Raw genomic sequence first — 13,782 nt, forward strand, 5'->3', positions numbered from 1 at the left:
AGATCTCTGACCTCCTCCCTATAGGCTGTCTCATCGTTGTTGGTGATCAGGCCTACCACAGTCGTGTCATCGGCAAACTTGATGGTGTTGGAGTCGTGTTTGGCCATGCAGTCATGAGTGAACAGGGAGTACAGGAGGAGACTGAGCACTCACTCCTGAGGGGCCCCCATGTTGAGGATCAGCGTGGCATATGTGTTGTTACCTACACTTACCACCTGGGGGCGGCCCATCATGAGGTCTAGGATCCAGTTGCAGAGGGAGGTGTTTAGTGAGGAGCTTTGAGGGCACTGTGGTGTTGAACGCTGATCTGTAGTCAATGAACAACATTCTCACATAGGTGTCCCTTTTGTCCTGGTGGGAAAGGGCAGTGTTGAGTGCAATAGAGATTGCATCATCTGTGGATCTGTTGGGGCGGTATGCAAATTAGGTGGGTCTAAGGTTTCTGGGATAATGGTGTTGATGTGAGCCATGACCAGCCTTTCAAAGCACTTCATGGCTACAGATGTGAGTGATACAGGTCTGTAGTAATTTAGGCAGGTTACCTTAGTGTTCTTGGGCACAGGGACTATGGTGGTCTGCTTGACACATGTTGGTATTACAGACAGTCAGGGAGAGGTTGAAAATGTCAGTGAAGACACTTGCCAGTTGGTCAGCAGCATGCTCGGAGTACACGTCCTGGTAATCCATCTGGCCCTGCGGCCTTGTGAATGTTGACCTGTAAAAAAATACAGTAGCCATTACTTCTTTTATGACCAAAGTTTTTCAACTTCAATGCTCATCTTTACTAATGCATCTAAAGTAGATCTACATTTACAGAATCCACTTTGACATTGACTTAATAAACCTGTTCCAGGAAATACAACAATCTATTTACTGTCATCTTTTCCATCAGTTTACAAAAGTTAGAGGTCAGTGCTATTGGTCTATAACTCTCAGCACATGAAGAGTCCTTACCAGGCTTTATAAAAGATAATATTACTGCACGTTTACAATCAGAAGGTATAACCCCCTCACTTCAAATCTTTTAAAATAATCCCAGGAGAACATGTATGACCTCATCAGGTAGATGCTTAAACATTACATAGCACAAACTGATCATGACCTGGGGCTGTATATCCACAGCCTATTAAGACTGAACACATCTCATGTATGGTAAAATCAGCATCCAATGAAGAGTCAACACTATCCATTTTCTTATACACATTAACATGAGCATTTAAAATCTCACATATCTGTTGCTTATATACTTCATCCAAGGTAACTCCACTATGTACCCTAGCAAATGTCTTCCCCAACAAGCTTTTTCTTTATCAGTTACGGCCATTTCTTGAACCAGAACCAAAACTGGAATTCGAGTGGACTTTGAGATGTATTGAGAAATGTATTGTGTTAATGAGTTTAAAGTGGTTGCAAATAGCCAATGGGATTTGTATGCAGGGGTTGAGTTATTTGAATTATCAAATGACAATGGGGTTTCCATTCTTGCATTGAAGTGATTGGATTATGAGATGCAAGGTCCGTAAAAGTTCAATGATGTATGGGAGAGTTGGGCTGAAGATACTGTAGAGAGTAGTCGACTGTAATGTGTTAAGGAGAACATTAAATATTTCTGTTCCGTTTGTTATAAGTATGCTTCAGAGTCTTCAGTAAAAGAACCCACCATCTACCGAGGTAAAGCTGGATTCAGGTTGGATATTCGACGGCTATTCACCTGTAGTTTTCCTTATGTCCACCAACAGCAGTTAGGGACCGTCAACATAGTGACAAATCAATTTTTTTCAAATTTCAATAGCACTTTAACCGTTACTCCTAAAATGGACTAAAATGGACTAACAAAAGGGTGTGCAATATATAAGGCTAGTCAGCAGATATTCTGAAAGTAGTTTGAGGGTTATAGGTCACATGACCCGGGAACTATTGAAACTAAAAATGTTTTAAAATGCATGTAAAACCGCATGAGATGAAACATTTACAAACTAAAGGGTGTGCAATATAGAAGGGTAGTCAGTGGACATTCTGAACCTCCAGTAGGTCACATGACCAATGAGCTATTGAAATTAGAATGTTCTAAAAATGTATGTAAAAACATGTGAGATGAAAATGGACAAACTAAAGGGTGTGCAATGTGTAGGCCCACTAAGTGTACATTTGGAACCTTGTTTGAGTCCAGTCGGTCATATGACCAAGGAGCTATTGAAATTAGAAAGTTTGACAAATTCATGTAAAAACGTGTGAGATGAAATTGGAGAAACTAAAGAGTGTGCAATATAGAAGGGTAGTCAGTGGACATCTGAACTTTGTTTGAGTCAAGTAGGTCACATGATCAAGGAGCTATTGAAATTTGAATGTAAAAAAAGTTTGTAGTCGTTTACACTCCCTAACTAATTAAACTAGGAATACACAATGCTGCTCACATTTCCACATGTTTATTAGCTTTGGAAAGCACATTAATGTCCAAATTGTCAAAATAAGACTTGTGTAAAGCTGTGCGCAATTTTTCAAACATCATGACACTTATTTGGAGTCTCAAGTGGTTTGAAAGCGTGAATATCCGTTGAATATCCAACCTGAAACTGTTTTTACCACGGTCCAGCACCTTAGGATGCAACAACTGGCAACGAGGATAACGGAATTCTGAGGCAAAATCCTCAGACTACTGATGACGAACCGAGTGAATGAGCTAGAAAGTTAGCTAGTACTAACTTTAGTAAATTAGCTGCTCAGCTGGGAAGAAACGGCGCGTGGGCTAATGAGCGCTATGGCACTTTTCAGTAGTAAAACCTGTTTGTGTTTCCAGGAGGTGGAAATGGAGTCCCTAGAGAAAGCAATAACTAGATGGGTGTCAGGAGTGGGGCAGCAGTATTATCATAAGGAGATGTATACTTGGAAAACGGAGGAGGAATGGAGGAAAAAGATAGGGAGAAGAGGTCTGAGAGAGAGAGAGGGAAGAAGAGGTTGAACTTGAGTTTGATAAAAATGGTGGGGAAAAGGGAGATGGTTTGTTAAAGAAGAATGGTAGAAAGTGTGAGCAGAGTGAGCTGAAGACAGGAGGAGAAATGGAAGTGAATGAGGGTGAAGTATGGAGATGGTAGGTGCAGTGAAGTTATCGGAGACTGAGGTAAGCACCTGGGATCAGGAAAAGAAGAGTCAGTGAGAGTAGGAGTGAAGTTTATGGAAAAAGTGTACTCTTGCCTTTTGGCTGATCCATTTGTGGTTTCATGGTGAGTAAAAAAAAGAGTTGGGTCATGTGGAATCGGTGACAGCGGTGGTGTTCTGGTAATTGTTTTTGTTTCTGTAAGGCAGTGGGAGAATGGCTTGGAGTAAAATGAATGGGGGCAAGAAAAGTGAATTGTTTCGTTCTCAAGAAAAGGGCACCAATGAAAGGAGTGATAACTGGGGTAGCGGTAAATATAAAAGTTGACCAGCTGAGGGGAAAGATTCCCAGTGTATGTGATGCTCGTCGTTTGATGCGATGCAGACAGGGTTTCGAGAGTGGGGAAACAGAAGAGTCGTTGTCTGTTATTTTGAGTTTTGAAGTTGAGTCTTTGCCCGACAAAGTAATATTAGGATATATAAGTTATCCTGTATGAGCGTATGTGCGGAATACATTACGATGTTACAGGTGTCAAGCTTATGGGTATGTGGCAGCAGTGTGTAGGAGGGAGGGTCCAAGGTGTGAGAAATGTACAGAAGGGCAAAGGAATGTGTAGTATTGGAGAAAGTAGTGGAATGTGTTAATTGTAGTGGTGCCCATGGAGCTGGGGATCAGAAATGTCCTGTGCGAGAGAGCCAGATTAAGGTTTCTAGGGTTAGAGTAGTGCAGAAGTTGTCATATGCTGAGGCAGTGAAGAAAGTAGAGGAAGATGGGTTAAGGGGGAGGTGTGGTGAGAGTAGTAGACATACCAGAGCAGAGGAATAGACCAAAAAGTGATACAAGTTTTAGTATGATTGGATTTTTAGCAATGGTTATCAATTGTACTGCAGGGATGGATCAGAAGTCTCAGAAAATGGAGGTTGTTGTGACAGCTGCAGAGAGGTATATGGGTGACTTGACATCAGAAGAGTTACAGGGTGTATTAAGTGGTGATGCCCCATCCTTTCAGGATGATGGCATGAGGTAGGACTAAATACATTTAATTAGTGGAGTAGGGTGGTGTTAATTTTATTTGATAGCATTTTGAAATTAGTGAGTGTAGTGTTAGATGGTAGGGTATTAATTTAGTTTGTTTTTCAAGCATTGTATAAGGAGTTGTACTCCAGTCTAGTAGGTGGTGGTAATGCAACAAATTGTATGCCAACTGCCGTTAAACCTCATAGAAGAAGAAGAGGATGTGTTTCCAGGAGGCTAACAAGAGCTTCAGCACATACAAGATAGCTGACGATCGCAGAAGAGTGTGTTTCTTTAAGTCGTGGGTTCAAATATGCTGAAAGATTTGGGAACAGCTGAGGGACCAGCTAGTTTATGGAGTTGCCAGTATGGAGCTGTGTGGCAAGATGTTAAGCGCGGCATATGGGGAGAATTTAACATGAGCAAAAATATTGGACATTGTCAACAACTTCGAGTGCACAGCTCAGAGTATCCATAAATTCCAGCAGACACTGACTCAGTTGAGAACCGATCAGTTGACCACAAAACGGGAGGGGAACCGACCCGGATCCGACAGGGATAAACAGTGGATGTCAGACCGGAGGGGAGAGACGTCAAAGCCCTGTATTCACTGTTTAGGGACAGGACATTCACAGCAGACCTGCCGTTACAAGGAGTTCCAATGTTGAGCCAGAAGACTGGACTTCTTGAAAGGGCTTGCAGGGGGAGAGTATCAATTCAATTCATGGGGCTTTATTGGCATGAGAAACATATGTTAACATTGCCAAAGCAAGTGAATTAGATAATATACAAAGTGAAATAAACAATAAAAATGTACAGTAAACATTACACTCAGAAGTTCCAAAATAATAAAGACATTACAAATGTCATATTATGTTTATATACCGTGTTTGTCACATTCGCTAGAATAAATGTCGGACCAAGGCGCAGCAGATGTTGAGTTCCACATTATTTAATAGAAAGTGAAACTAAGCAAAGACAAAAACAAATAATGTCACGTTCGTCTTAAAGATCGGACCAAGGCACAGCGTGGTATGCGTACATTCTTATTTATTAAAATAATGAACGCTGAACAAACTAACAAAATAACAAAATGTGACGCTATAAAAACGAGTGCTGACAGGCAACTACACATAGACAAGATCCCAAAGGGAAATGGCTACCTAAATATGATCCCCAATCAGAGACAACGATAAACAGCTGCCTCTGATTGGGAACCATATCAGGCCACCATAGACATACAAATCACCTAGACCTACAGAAACCCTAGACATACAAAACCCCCTAGACAATACAAAAACTAGCGTACCCACCCGTCACGCCCTGACCTAACCAAAATATAAAGAAAACAGATATCTAAGGTCAGGGCATGACAGCACCCCCCCCCCCCCCCCCCCCCAAAGGTGCGGACTCCCGGTCGCAAACCTGAACCTATAGGGGAGGGTCCGGGTGGGCATCTACCCTCGGTGGCGGCTCCGGTTCTGGACGCAGCCCCCCCTCTTTACGCTGATCCCTCCGCCTTTGTACCACCGGACCGTGGATCATCGCCGGAGGCTCTGGACTGGGGACTGTCGCTGGAGACCCCGGAATGGGGACCGTCGGTAGAGGTTCCGGACTGTGGACCGTTGTTGGAGGTTCCGGACTGAGGCCCGTCGTTGGAGGTTCCGGACTGCGAAACGTCTCCGGAAGCTCTGGACTGAGAACTGTCGCCAGAAGCTCTGGACTGGGAACCGTCGCCGGATGCTCTGGACTGGGAACCGTCGCCGGATGCTCTGGACTGGAAACCGTCTCCGGAAGCTCTCTGGTACACACCTCGGCCACCCCGTGTGCCACCCCCCCCCCCCCCCCAAAAAAAAATTGGGCTGTATTTTGGGCTTTCCTTGTGGCCGCGAACCCCGGCGTCGTTGCTGTCCTCCATCATAACCTTTCATCTGTCACCAAGGAAGGATCTCCTGTCCTTCCATTATTTCCTCCCATGTCCAACTTATTTTCCCCATCGTTGCCCGCTGCTTGGTCCTTGACTGGTGGGATATTCTGTCACGATCGTTGTAAGCATACTCGGACCAACGTGCAGCGTGATCTGGGTTCCACATATTTTTTGATTTAACCTGTTGAGTGTAGGGGGCAGTATTTTGATGTTTGGATGAAAAACGTACCCAAATGAAACTGCCTATTTCTCAGGCCCAGAATCTAGAATATGCATAGAATTGTCAGATTAGAATATAAAACACTAAAGTTTCCAAAACTGTCAAAATATTGTCTGTGAGTATAACAGAACTGATATTGCAGGCGAAAACCTGAGGAAAATCCAACAAGGAAGTGCCTAAGAAAAACTAATCTCCCTGTTCCATTGCATGCCTTTCCTCCATTTAAAGGGATATCAATGAGATTCCTTTCCCCATGGCTTCCACATGGTGTGAGCAGTCTTTAGACATAGTTTCAGGCTTTTATTCTAAAAAATGAGCGAGAAGGATCACATCGCGTCAGTGGATGGCTGGGTGCCAGCAGAGTTTTGCATGTGCAACAACTTGGAGCAGACATTTTCTCTCTCTCTCCTATTGAAAAAGCTTAAATATTATCGATTATTTATTGTAAAAACAACCTGAGGATTGTTTATAAAAAAGGTTTGACATGTTTCTACGAAGATGCTATTTGGAATTTTCGCCTGCCCGTCATGACCTGCCTGTGGCCTGTGGATTTCTGAACAAAACGCACCAACCAAATGGAGGTTTTTGGATATAAAAATCATCTTTATCAAACAAAAGGAACATTTATTGTGTAACTGGGAGTCTCGTGAGTGCAAACATTTGAAGATCATCAAAGGTAAGCGATTGATTTTATTGCTTTTCTGACCAATCTACTTTGCTGCTAGCTGTTTGTAATGTTTTGTCTGCTGAGCGAGATGTCCTAACATAAACGCTTGGATAGCTTTTGCTGTAAAGCTTTTTTGAAATCTGACACACCAGGTGGATTAACAACAAGCTAAGCTGTGTTTTGCTATATTGCACTTGTGATTTCATGAAAATTCAGCGGATGTTGATGAAAATGATCCCGCTAAAGGGATGGGTGCGCCAAGAAGTTTTAAAGTAAGTGAACCACACAACAAACAAACTGTGCCACCAATGGCGTGCTAACATGCAACTACACATAAACAATATCCCACAAACACAGGAGGGAAAAACAGCTACTTAAATATGATCTCCAATTAGAGACAATGATTACCAGCTGCCTCTAATTAGGAATCATACAAATCACCAACATAGAAATAATAACTTAGAACCCCACATAGAAATAATAAACTCACGCCCTGACCTACTTCACCATAGAGAAACAATGGCTCTCTATGGTCAGGGCGTGACACTATACAAGACAATATCTTATGAACGTGGCACAACCACCACCTTGTCTAATTGATCTATCAGATCTGATTTGAACAATAACCAGAAATAATACAATCAAGATGTGGTCTTAGCCTTAAACTCCTGACCGTTAGCAATAAGGCATCTGGCATTCCACTGAAGGATGACAAAAACCATAACTAACTATCATCATACTGAGACATTCCATCATTAGTATTATTAGGAGTCAACAAATGAACAATCATGGCAACAGTAACATCTGTTACTCCTAAAAACTCTGTTGCTGCTTCCACAATGATCTTCAACTTGGCAGTTCTTCCTTCCACAACGTTGTCATGTTGATCACCTTTCCAATGAAGGCTATGAAGTAAATCTGATTAACTATCAAGGTATCCTTTGAAACGACACATTTGTGAGAGCAAGATTTCTGAGCAGGTCTCGTATCCGTGTCTGGACCAACATAAACAACATTTCCTACAGTAGGTCCACTTATTCCAGGAGTAGCCCTATTATCTCCATCATTCTGCCTAATAGTTCAACTAATCTGCCTTGCAGCCTCTGCATAAGAGACATTATGAGTGATTTTGTATCTTTGAACCTCTCTAGCCTCTTTCTGCACCTGGCATCCACCAAACCTGACATTGTTCCCACATTCACCATAATCATGTTCCCCTCCATAATTGACACATATTTTCTTTCCTTTGCACAGAGCCGCTACATGTCCCATTCTTTGGCATTTAAAACACCTTAATGGAGGTGGGACAAACTCTCTAACAGTGAAAGCCAGGAAGCCCATCTGTACATTCTTAGGTACAACCTTCTCAAACATGAATAATACTGGCTTTCACTTCTCCGCCCCTCTTCTTACTGAACAGCCTTTTTGCTTCAACCACTATGCCCTCCTATATATTTTATTTTATATAATCTATGGACATAGATAGTGGAACCCCAGAAATGACCCCCCTCACCGCCACTGCGGTCAACAGCGCTTATAGAAGGGCCATTCACTACCTTCATCCTCTTCACGGTCTCAACACTAGACCTGCCACTGCGGTCAACAGCGCTTATAGAAGGGCCATTCACTACCTTCACCCTCTTCACGGTCTCAACACTAGAACTGCTTTGAGAAGCTATATAGTGATGGTGAGTTAAGACAATAAGAAATAATATCAGATCCCCAAATAGGCACATTTAAAAGCCTACATTTGCGCACAGGCCAGGTAACCTAGGCCTACTTATGTGCGTAATCAGGTGCACGTCCTTACTCAAGATTGACAGAAGAGCTCCAAACAAGCGTCCCCTGTAAATGTCCCAAGACACTGCTTGCACATCCTTTTTTTGCCATGGTTTGTATGTGTACTTATGTTAACAAATGTTGTATACAACAATACAGTTGAAAGTCACACACAATGTAATGTAGGCTACAAATGTATTACACTGTAGCAGGCCAATCGTTCTCCTGGAAGTATGCTGTGTGTGTAGGCTTCTGTTCTAGCCCAGCACTAATACAGCTGATTTAACTTATCAATGTGTATTATTGCTGGGCTGGAGTAGATGTCTGCTCACCCAGTAGATCCGGGAGTGGAGCAAGGTTGGCCATATCTGGTATGGACTTTTTTTTTCAACCAAAATTATGCTTTAGTAGTAAAGCCTACCTACTAAGATGTCTAACATTTACATACAAGTTTGATTATTTGTACATTTTGAAATTATATTTTGATTAATTAAATGGTAATTCATTGACGTGAAGTGTCAATGTTCATTCATGTGTCAATGTTCAGTCAATGTTAATTTCTCTTTGCTTATTTAAGCTGTTCTTGCCATAATATGGACTTGGTCTTTTACCAAATAGGGCTATCTTCTGAATACCACCCCTACCTTGTCACAACACAACTGATTGGCTCAAACGCATTAAGAAGGAACGAAATTCCACAAATGAACTTTTAACAAGGCACACCTGTTAATTGTTAACAGGTGACTGACTACCTCATGAAGCTGGTTGAGAGAATGCCAAGAGTGTGCAAAGCGGTCATCAAGGCATGGGTGGCTACCTTGAAGAATCTAATTTGGTTACTACATGATTCCATATATGTTATTTCATAGTTTTGATGTCTTCACTATTATTCTACAATGTAGAAAATAGTAAAAACAAAGAAAACCCCTTGAATAAGTAGGTGTGTCAACTCTTGACTGGTACTGTATATATTTAACAAACAAAAAAATACAGTATGACCCTCACACCAAATACAGAATATGCCCCACCACATTTGATATGATGCATTGGTGGAGGATGCCCTGGCGTTCTGCAACGTTCATCACATTGTCCTGAATGCCTAGACATGACAATTTAAGCCTCTCCAGGGAACAAACCCAACGCTGGCGGCGGCGTGGGTCCGGATGCCAGAACGTCCCCCGAGCCTGAGCGAGTAGGTCGGGTCTTAGCGGCAGCTGCTATAGGGTCCCGGAGAGGAGGGACAACAGAAGGCTGAACTATGGTCGTCTCGGCTAGTTATGGGGCGATCAGGAGCAGCCAGTGGCCCTTAAAACTGACCCTGTCTAGTGTAGCTGTGATCAGGGGAATGGTGGGAACGTATAAAGTGTTGTTGCCGGCGAATCGTGAGCAAGGGCTTCCAAACCCAGAGAGGTCATGGCGAACTGCCCTGAGCTCCAGCACATTGATGTGCTTGCCACTCCATGGGGGCTCCTGGGTCCGCTCACTGCCATGCGTCTGAACACTGCCCCCCAACCCGCTAGCGAGGTCTCGGTGCACACTAGCTCCCTGCAGTGGAATCTGTTCATTATTCCTCCCAACAGGAAGGAGCGTGAGTACCATTTCAACAGAGACCTCATACACGTATTTGTCACCGATAGCGGACGATGTCTCGGTCGTCTCCAATAGAAACTCTCGTTTATTGTTTTACTTTTGAACTAATGATTATGGTCTATTGTATACAAATTCTCTTTGGGTTGAATCATAAATTATGACGGTAGCGTGGCCGAGTGGTCTAAGGCGCTGGATTTAGGCTCCAGTCATTTCGATGGCGTGGGTTCGAATCCCACCGCTGCCAGAATATTTTAATGTTGTTTTTTCTTTCTCAACCAGGTCGAACAATGTATTACGAGTTATATTCTTTTGGTAATCCAGGTGAACTACAACATATGTGAAAAGTCTCTGGACTGTTGCACTGGTGATAGTAGTACATGACGCACCCATGACGCACCCATTTCGTGGTAGAACGGCCATGACAAAGACCTGTAGCGACATCTTGTGGCGTTTCATAGTCATTACATTTCAATGAGAACACTCGAGGGCAGCTGATTGTTGACAATCCCATAATTTATTAGTTTCTTAGTTAGAAAGACTTACCTCTAAGAGGTATTTAAATTCATGAAAAGCTGTTATGATTAATATACATATTATTCATAAAATAATCCAAATTAAAAATCAACTCTTCAAAGTGCTTCAAGTGAATCCCTCTAAATGAGAGATTAATGATCAGGGGCCCAACCAGCAGCTCGCCAAGTTGGGGTTAAATCTATGCGAGGCTTCATTGGGCCCTGAGCCTCTGCTGAGAGTGTTGCCTGGCCACAAACTGCAGCTTTTGGATGGCCAGCTGAGTGTCCTCCAGTGAGATACCTAGATGCCAGACGGCCCTGACAGAGTCTCCAATGTGGGGGAACATGAGTACCCGTACCCCCTGCCCCATAGCGGCCTGCTCGCCTTCCCCCACCGCAGCCATCAGAGCACAGAACTCTGTTGGGGTCAACGAGGCGTCCCGCAGACGAAACCGCAGGATGTTGGTTTCTACAGCAGCCATGTCGACCTCGTAGAGAGGAGGGTCGCACTCCAACAGAGCTACACACACACACACACACACACACACACACACACACACACACACACACACACACACACACACACACACACACACACACACACACACACAGAGGTTGTGACAGAGTGGTCAAGAATATATGATGAAATAGAAACGTCCACGTGTGTGTCTTGCAGGTGTACATTTGTGTGTTTGTGTGCCCACCCTGTGCGAAGGTCCTGGCATGACGGTGGTCTTCCTCCAGCCTGTTGATCATGTCCCCCAATGCCAGCTTGCCAGCGGCTGCCAGAATTCCCACCTGGCGCAGCCCTCCACCCAGGGCTTTACGACAACGCACCGCCCTGGAAATGAAGCCCTGAGGGCCAGCCAGCATGGTGCCCACTGGAGCACCCAGACCCTGCAACACACAGGATCATACACAGGATCATACGCAGGATCACACAGCAGGTAACACATAGCAGGTAACACACAGTGTCTATCTCACAAATACATAATTCCAGCTGATGGTGTGTGTGTGTGTGTATATATGTTCTGACCTTGGACAGGCAGACGCTGACGGTGTGTGTGTTTTGTAGGATTGTAGATGGGGCGACTTTCTGGGCAATGGCTGCATTCATCATTCTTGCTCCGTCCATGTGTACAGCCAGACCATATCTGTCTGCTAGCGCCTTTACCTGAGGGAGAGACACACAACAAAGCAGAGTTACAACACCATACCTTTCTGCAAGACTCTCGAGCACTCACCTGAGGGATACACACACACACACACACACACACTCACACACACACACCTCCTGCAGGAAGGGTAGGGGCAGCACGCGGCCTCCCTGTATGTTGTGTGTGTTCTCCACACACACCAGGCGTGAGCGGGGGTAGTGGGCGTCGGGGTAACCATGGCGAATCTTGGACTCCAGCTGATCCAGGTCAAAGGTCCCGTCAGGTAGATTGGTCACCGTGGTGGAGTGGACACCAGCCAGCTGACACACACATTACAGTCACGTGTTTTTAGTGTGCACTTTAAGTTTATGTGTGCAGTGGCTGTGTGTGTAATCTGTGCGTGTTCACTGTACCTGAGCACTCCCTCCCTGCTCGTAGATGTGGAGGTGTGACAGATCTCCAACGATCATCTCGTCTCCTCTCTCCCTGCAGTGCACCATTACTGGACAACACATAAACACACCCAAAAAAATATTACACAATTACTACTATGTTGATCCACCTTCTGCACAGCTATGTAGAAAGATCAGATGTAAACCCATTGCAGATCCAGTCTCCTCTCACCAACACACACACACACACACACACACACACACACACACACACACACACACACACACACACACACACACACACACACACACACACACACACACACACACAGCTAGTTATTTCTCTCACCTGCTATGAGGTTTGCCATGGTTCCAGATGGGACATAGAGAGCTGCCTCCATCCCAAACACCTCTGCAGCCATCTTCTGGAGCTCTGTACATGCCCACCCACATTTGCCAAATTAAATCAGGTTCATAAAAATGGAAAGGATGCATCATAAAATAATACAAACAGGTCCAAGTCAGTGCAATCAGATCACAGTACCACACTAATGAATTATGCAGTGTGTGCACCCCATGCACTTCCCTACAAAATGCTTATTACACTGTTTTACATACTTTTATTAATCGGCCAGAACTTTGATCGGTGAAAGATAAGTATAAAATAATCAGGTCATAATGATGAGCACCTTCTTACAAATCAGTTAAGCAACTCCATATGCTTGCCAAAACTCATACTTCATCTAATTTATCTGACCATTTACTGTTGGATCCTCCCCGAATACATCGTCCCCAACCTCGGCCTCTGCCATGGCCTGACGCATGGCCGCCCCAGGCTTGGTCACGGTGTCGCTACGGAGGTCCACTGTCCGGGCAGAGGATGCCCCGGACAGGGAAGGGTCCACTGGTTTAGCGGTCTCGTAGTAGAGTCGAGAGGGTCCTCGTCCAAGCCCCACGCGATGTTTTGGTGAGATGACACCCCGGTTTACACACTGCAACAAGGCACGGGCCGGAATCTTTAACGTTTTTAAAAACATGTTTGCTGTCGTTTTGAGCATCGCAGAAAACTAGTTCACTCATCCATTGTTTTAGCTGTGAACTTTGGATCGTTGTTTTCGACAATCATTGATTCGATCTCCTGTGTGGCTGCCAGGCCGGAGTAATGGAAAAATATCAGAAATATCCCAGAAGGTGGCGCCACAGAACATGTATTTTACTCCACCAGCCCACAACACAGAAAGAGTTCATTGCCATGATCCAACCCTGGGTTTAATGTTTATGAATTCAACTTCTCTTCATGCAAAAACAATGCCAGAAAGCAAATACATGTATGCCATACATTAATCTATATTATTCCCCAAGCAGTTAACATCTCATCCAGTCGTGTGGTTAGATGTGAGTATATATTTTATACTTTGTTGTAATATAGC

General features: G+C 44.0%; 2 protein-coding genes and 1 non-coding gene across 8 annotated transcripts in view; 2 read left to right on the forward strand and 1 right to left on the reverse strand.

Annotated features, from left to right (window-relative positions):
• The first annotated feature begins 10,453 nt into the window (after positions 1–10,453).
• Positions 10,454–10,535, forward strand: trnal-uag. The gene has a single exon. It is a non-coding gene; the product is annotated as a tRNA-Leu (tRNA).
• A 248-nt stretch (positions 10,536–10,783) lies between these two features.
• On the reverse strand, positions 10,784–13,502 carry tha1 (threonine aldolase 1). Its single transcript, XM_021581193.2, has 7 exons — positions 13,110–13,502; positions 12,702–12,785; positions 12,374–12,462; positions 12,095–12,280; positions 11,840–11,977; positions 11,508–11,700; positions 10,784–11,323 (listed from the first exon to the last, which is right to left on the reverse strand). The coding sequence occupies exons 1-7, from the start codon at positions 13,408–13,410 to the stop codon at positions 11,016–11,018; spliced, it is 1,299 nt and encodes a 432-aa protein (XP_021436868.1). The 5' UTR covers positions 13,411–13,502; the 3' UTR covers positions 10,784–11,015.
• Positions 13,503–13,552: 50 nt separating this feature from the next.
• LOC110502853 (myocardin-related transcription factor A) overlaps positions 13,553–13,782 on the forward strand; it is a 61,298-nt gene continuing 61,068 nt past the window's right edge. For 3 of the 6 annotated variants that reach the window (XM_036960577.1, XM_036960575.1, XM_021581191.2), the window contains exon 1: positions 13,556–13,747. The gene's annotated coding sequence lies outside the window, so the exon portion shown is untranslated. Of the gene's footprint in view, positions 13,748–13,782 lie in introns of all 6 variants that reach the window. The other 3 variants (XM_036960581.1, XM_021581192.2, XM_036960579.1) reach the window with 3 other exon arrangements.

Source organism: Oncorhynchus mykiss, chromosome 23 (genome assembly GCF_013265735.2).
Source record: "Oncorhynchus mykiss isolate Arlee chromosome 23, USDA_OmykA_1.1, whole genome shotgun sequence".
Taxonomy (NCBI): Eukaryota; Metazoa; Chordata; class Actinopteri; order Salmoniformes; family Salmonidae; genus Oncorhynchus; species Oncorhynchus mykiss.

Excerpts from the sequence above, each read along its gene's own strand:
- tha1 (XM_021581193.2), bottom strand. The coding sequence starts at position 13,410 with ATGCTCAAAACGACAGCAAACATGTTTTTAAAAACGTTAAAGATTCCG. Across the intron at positions 12,463-12,701 it reads CATGGCAAACCTCATAGCAG|TAATGGTGCACTGCAGGGAG; the intron begins GTGAGAGAAATA and ends TGTGTTGTCCAG. Across the intron at positions 11,978-12,094 it reads CCCTACCCTTCCTGCAGGAG|GTAAAGGCGCTAGCAGACAG; the intron begins GTGTGTGTGTGT and ends TCTCTCCCTCAG.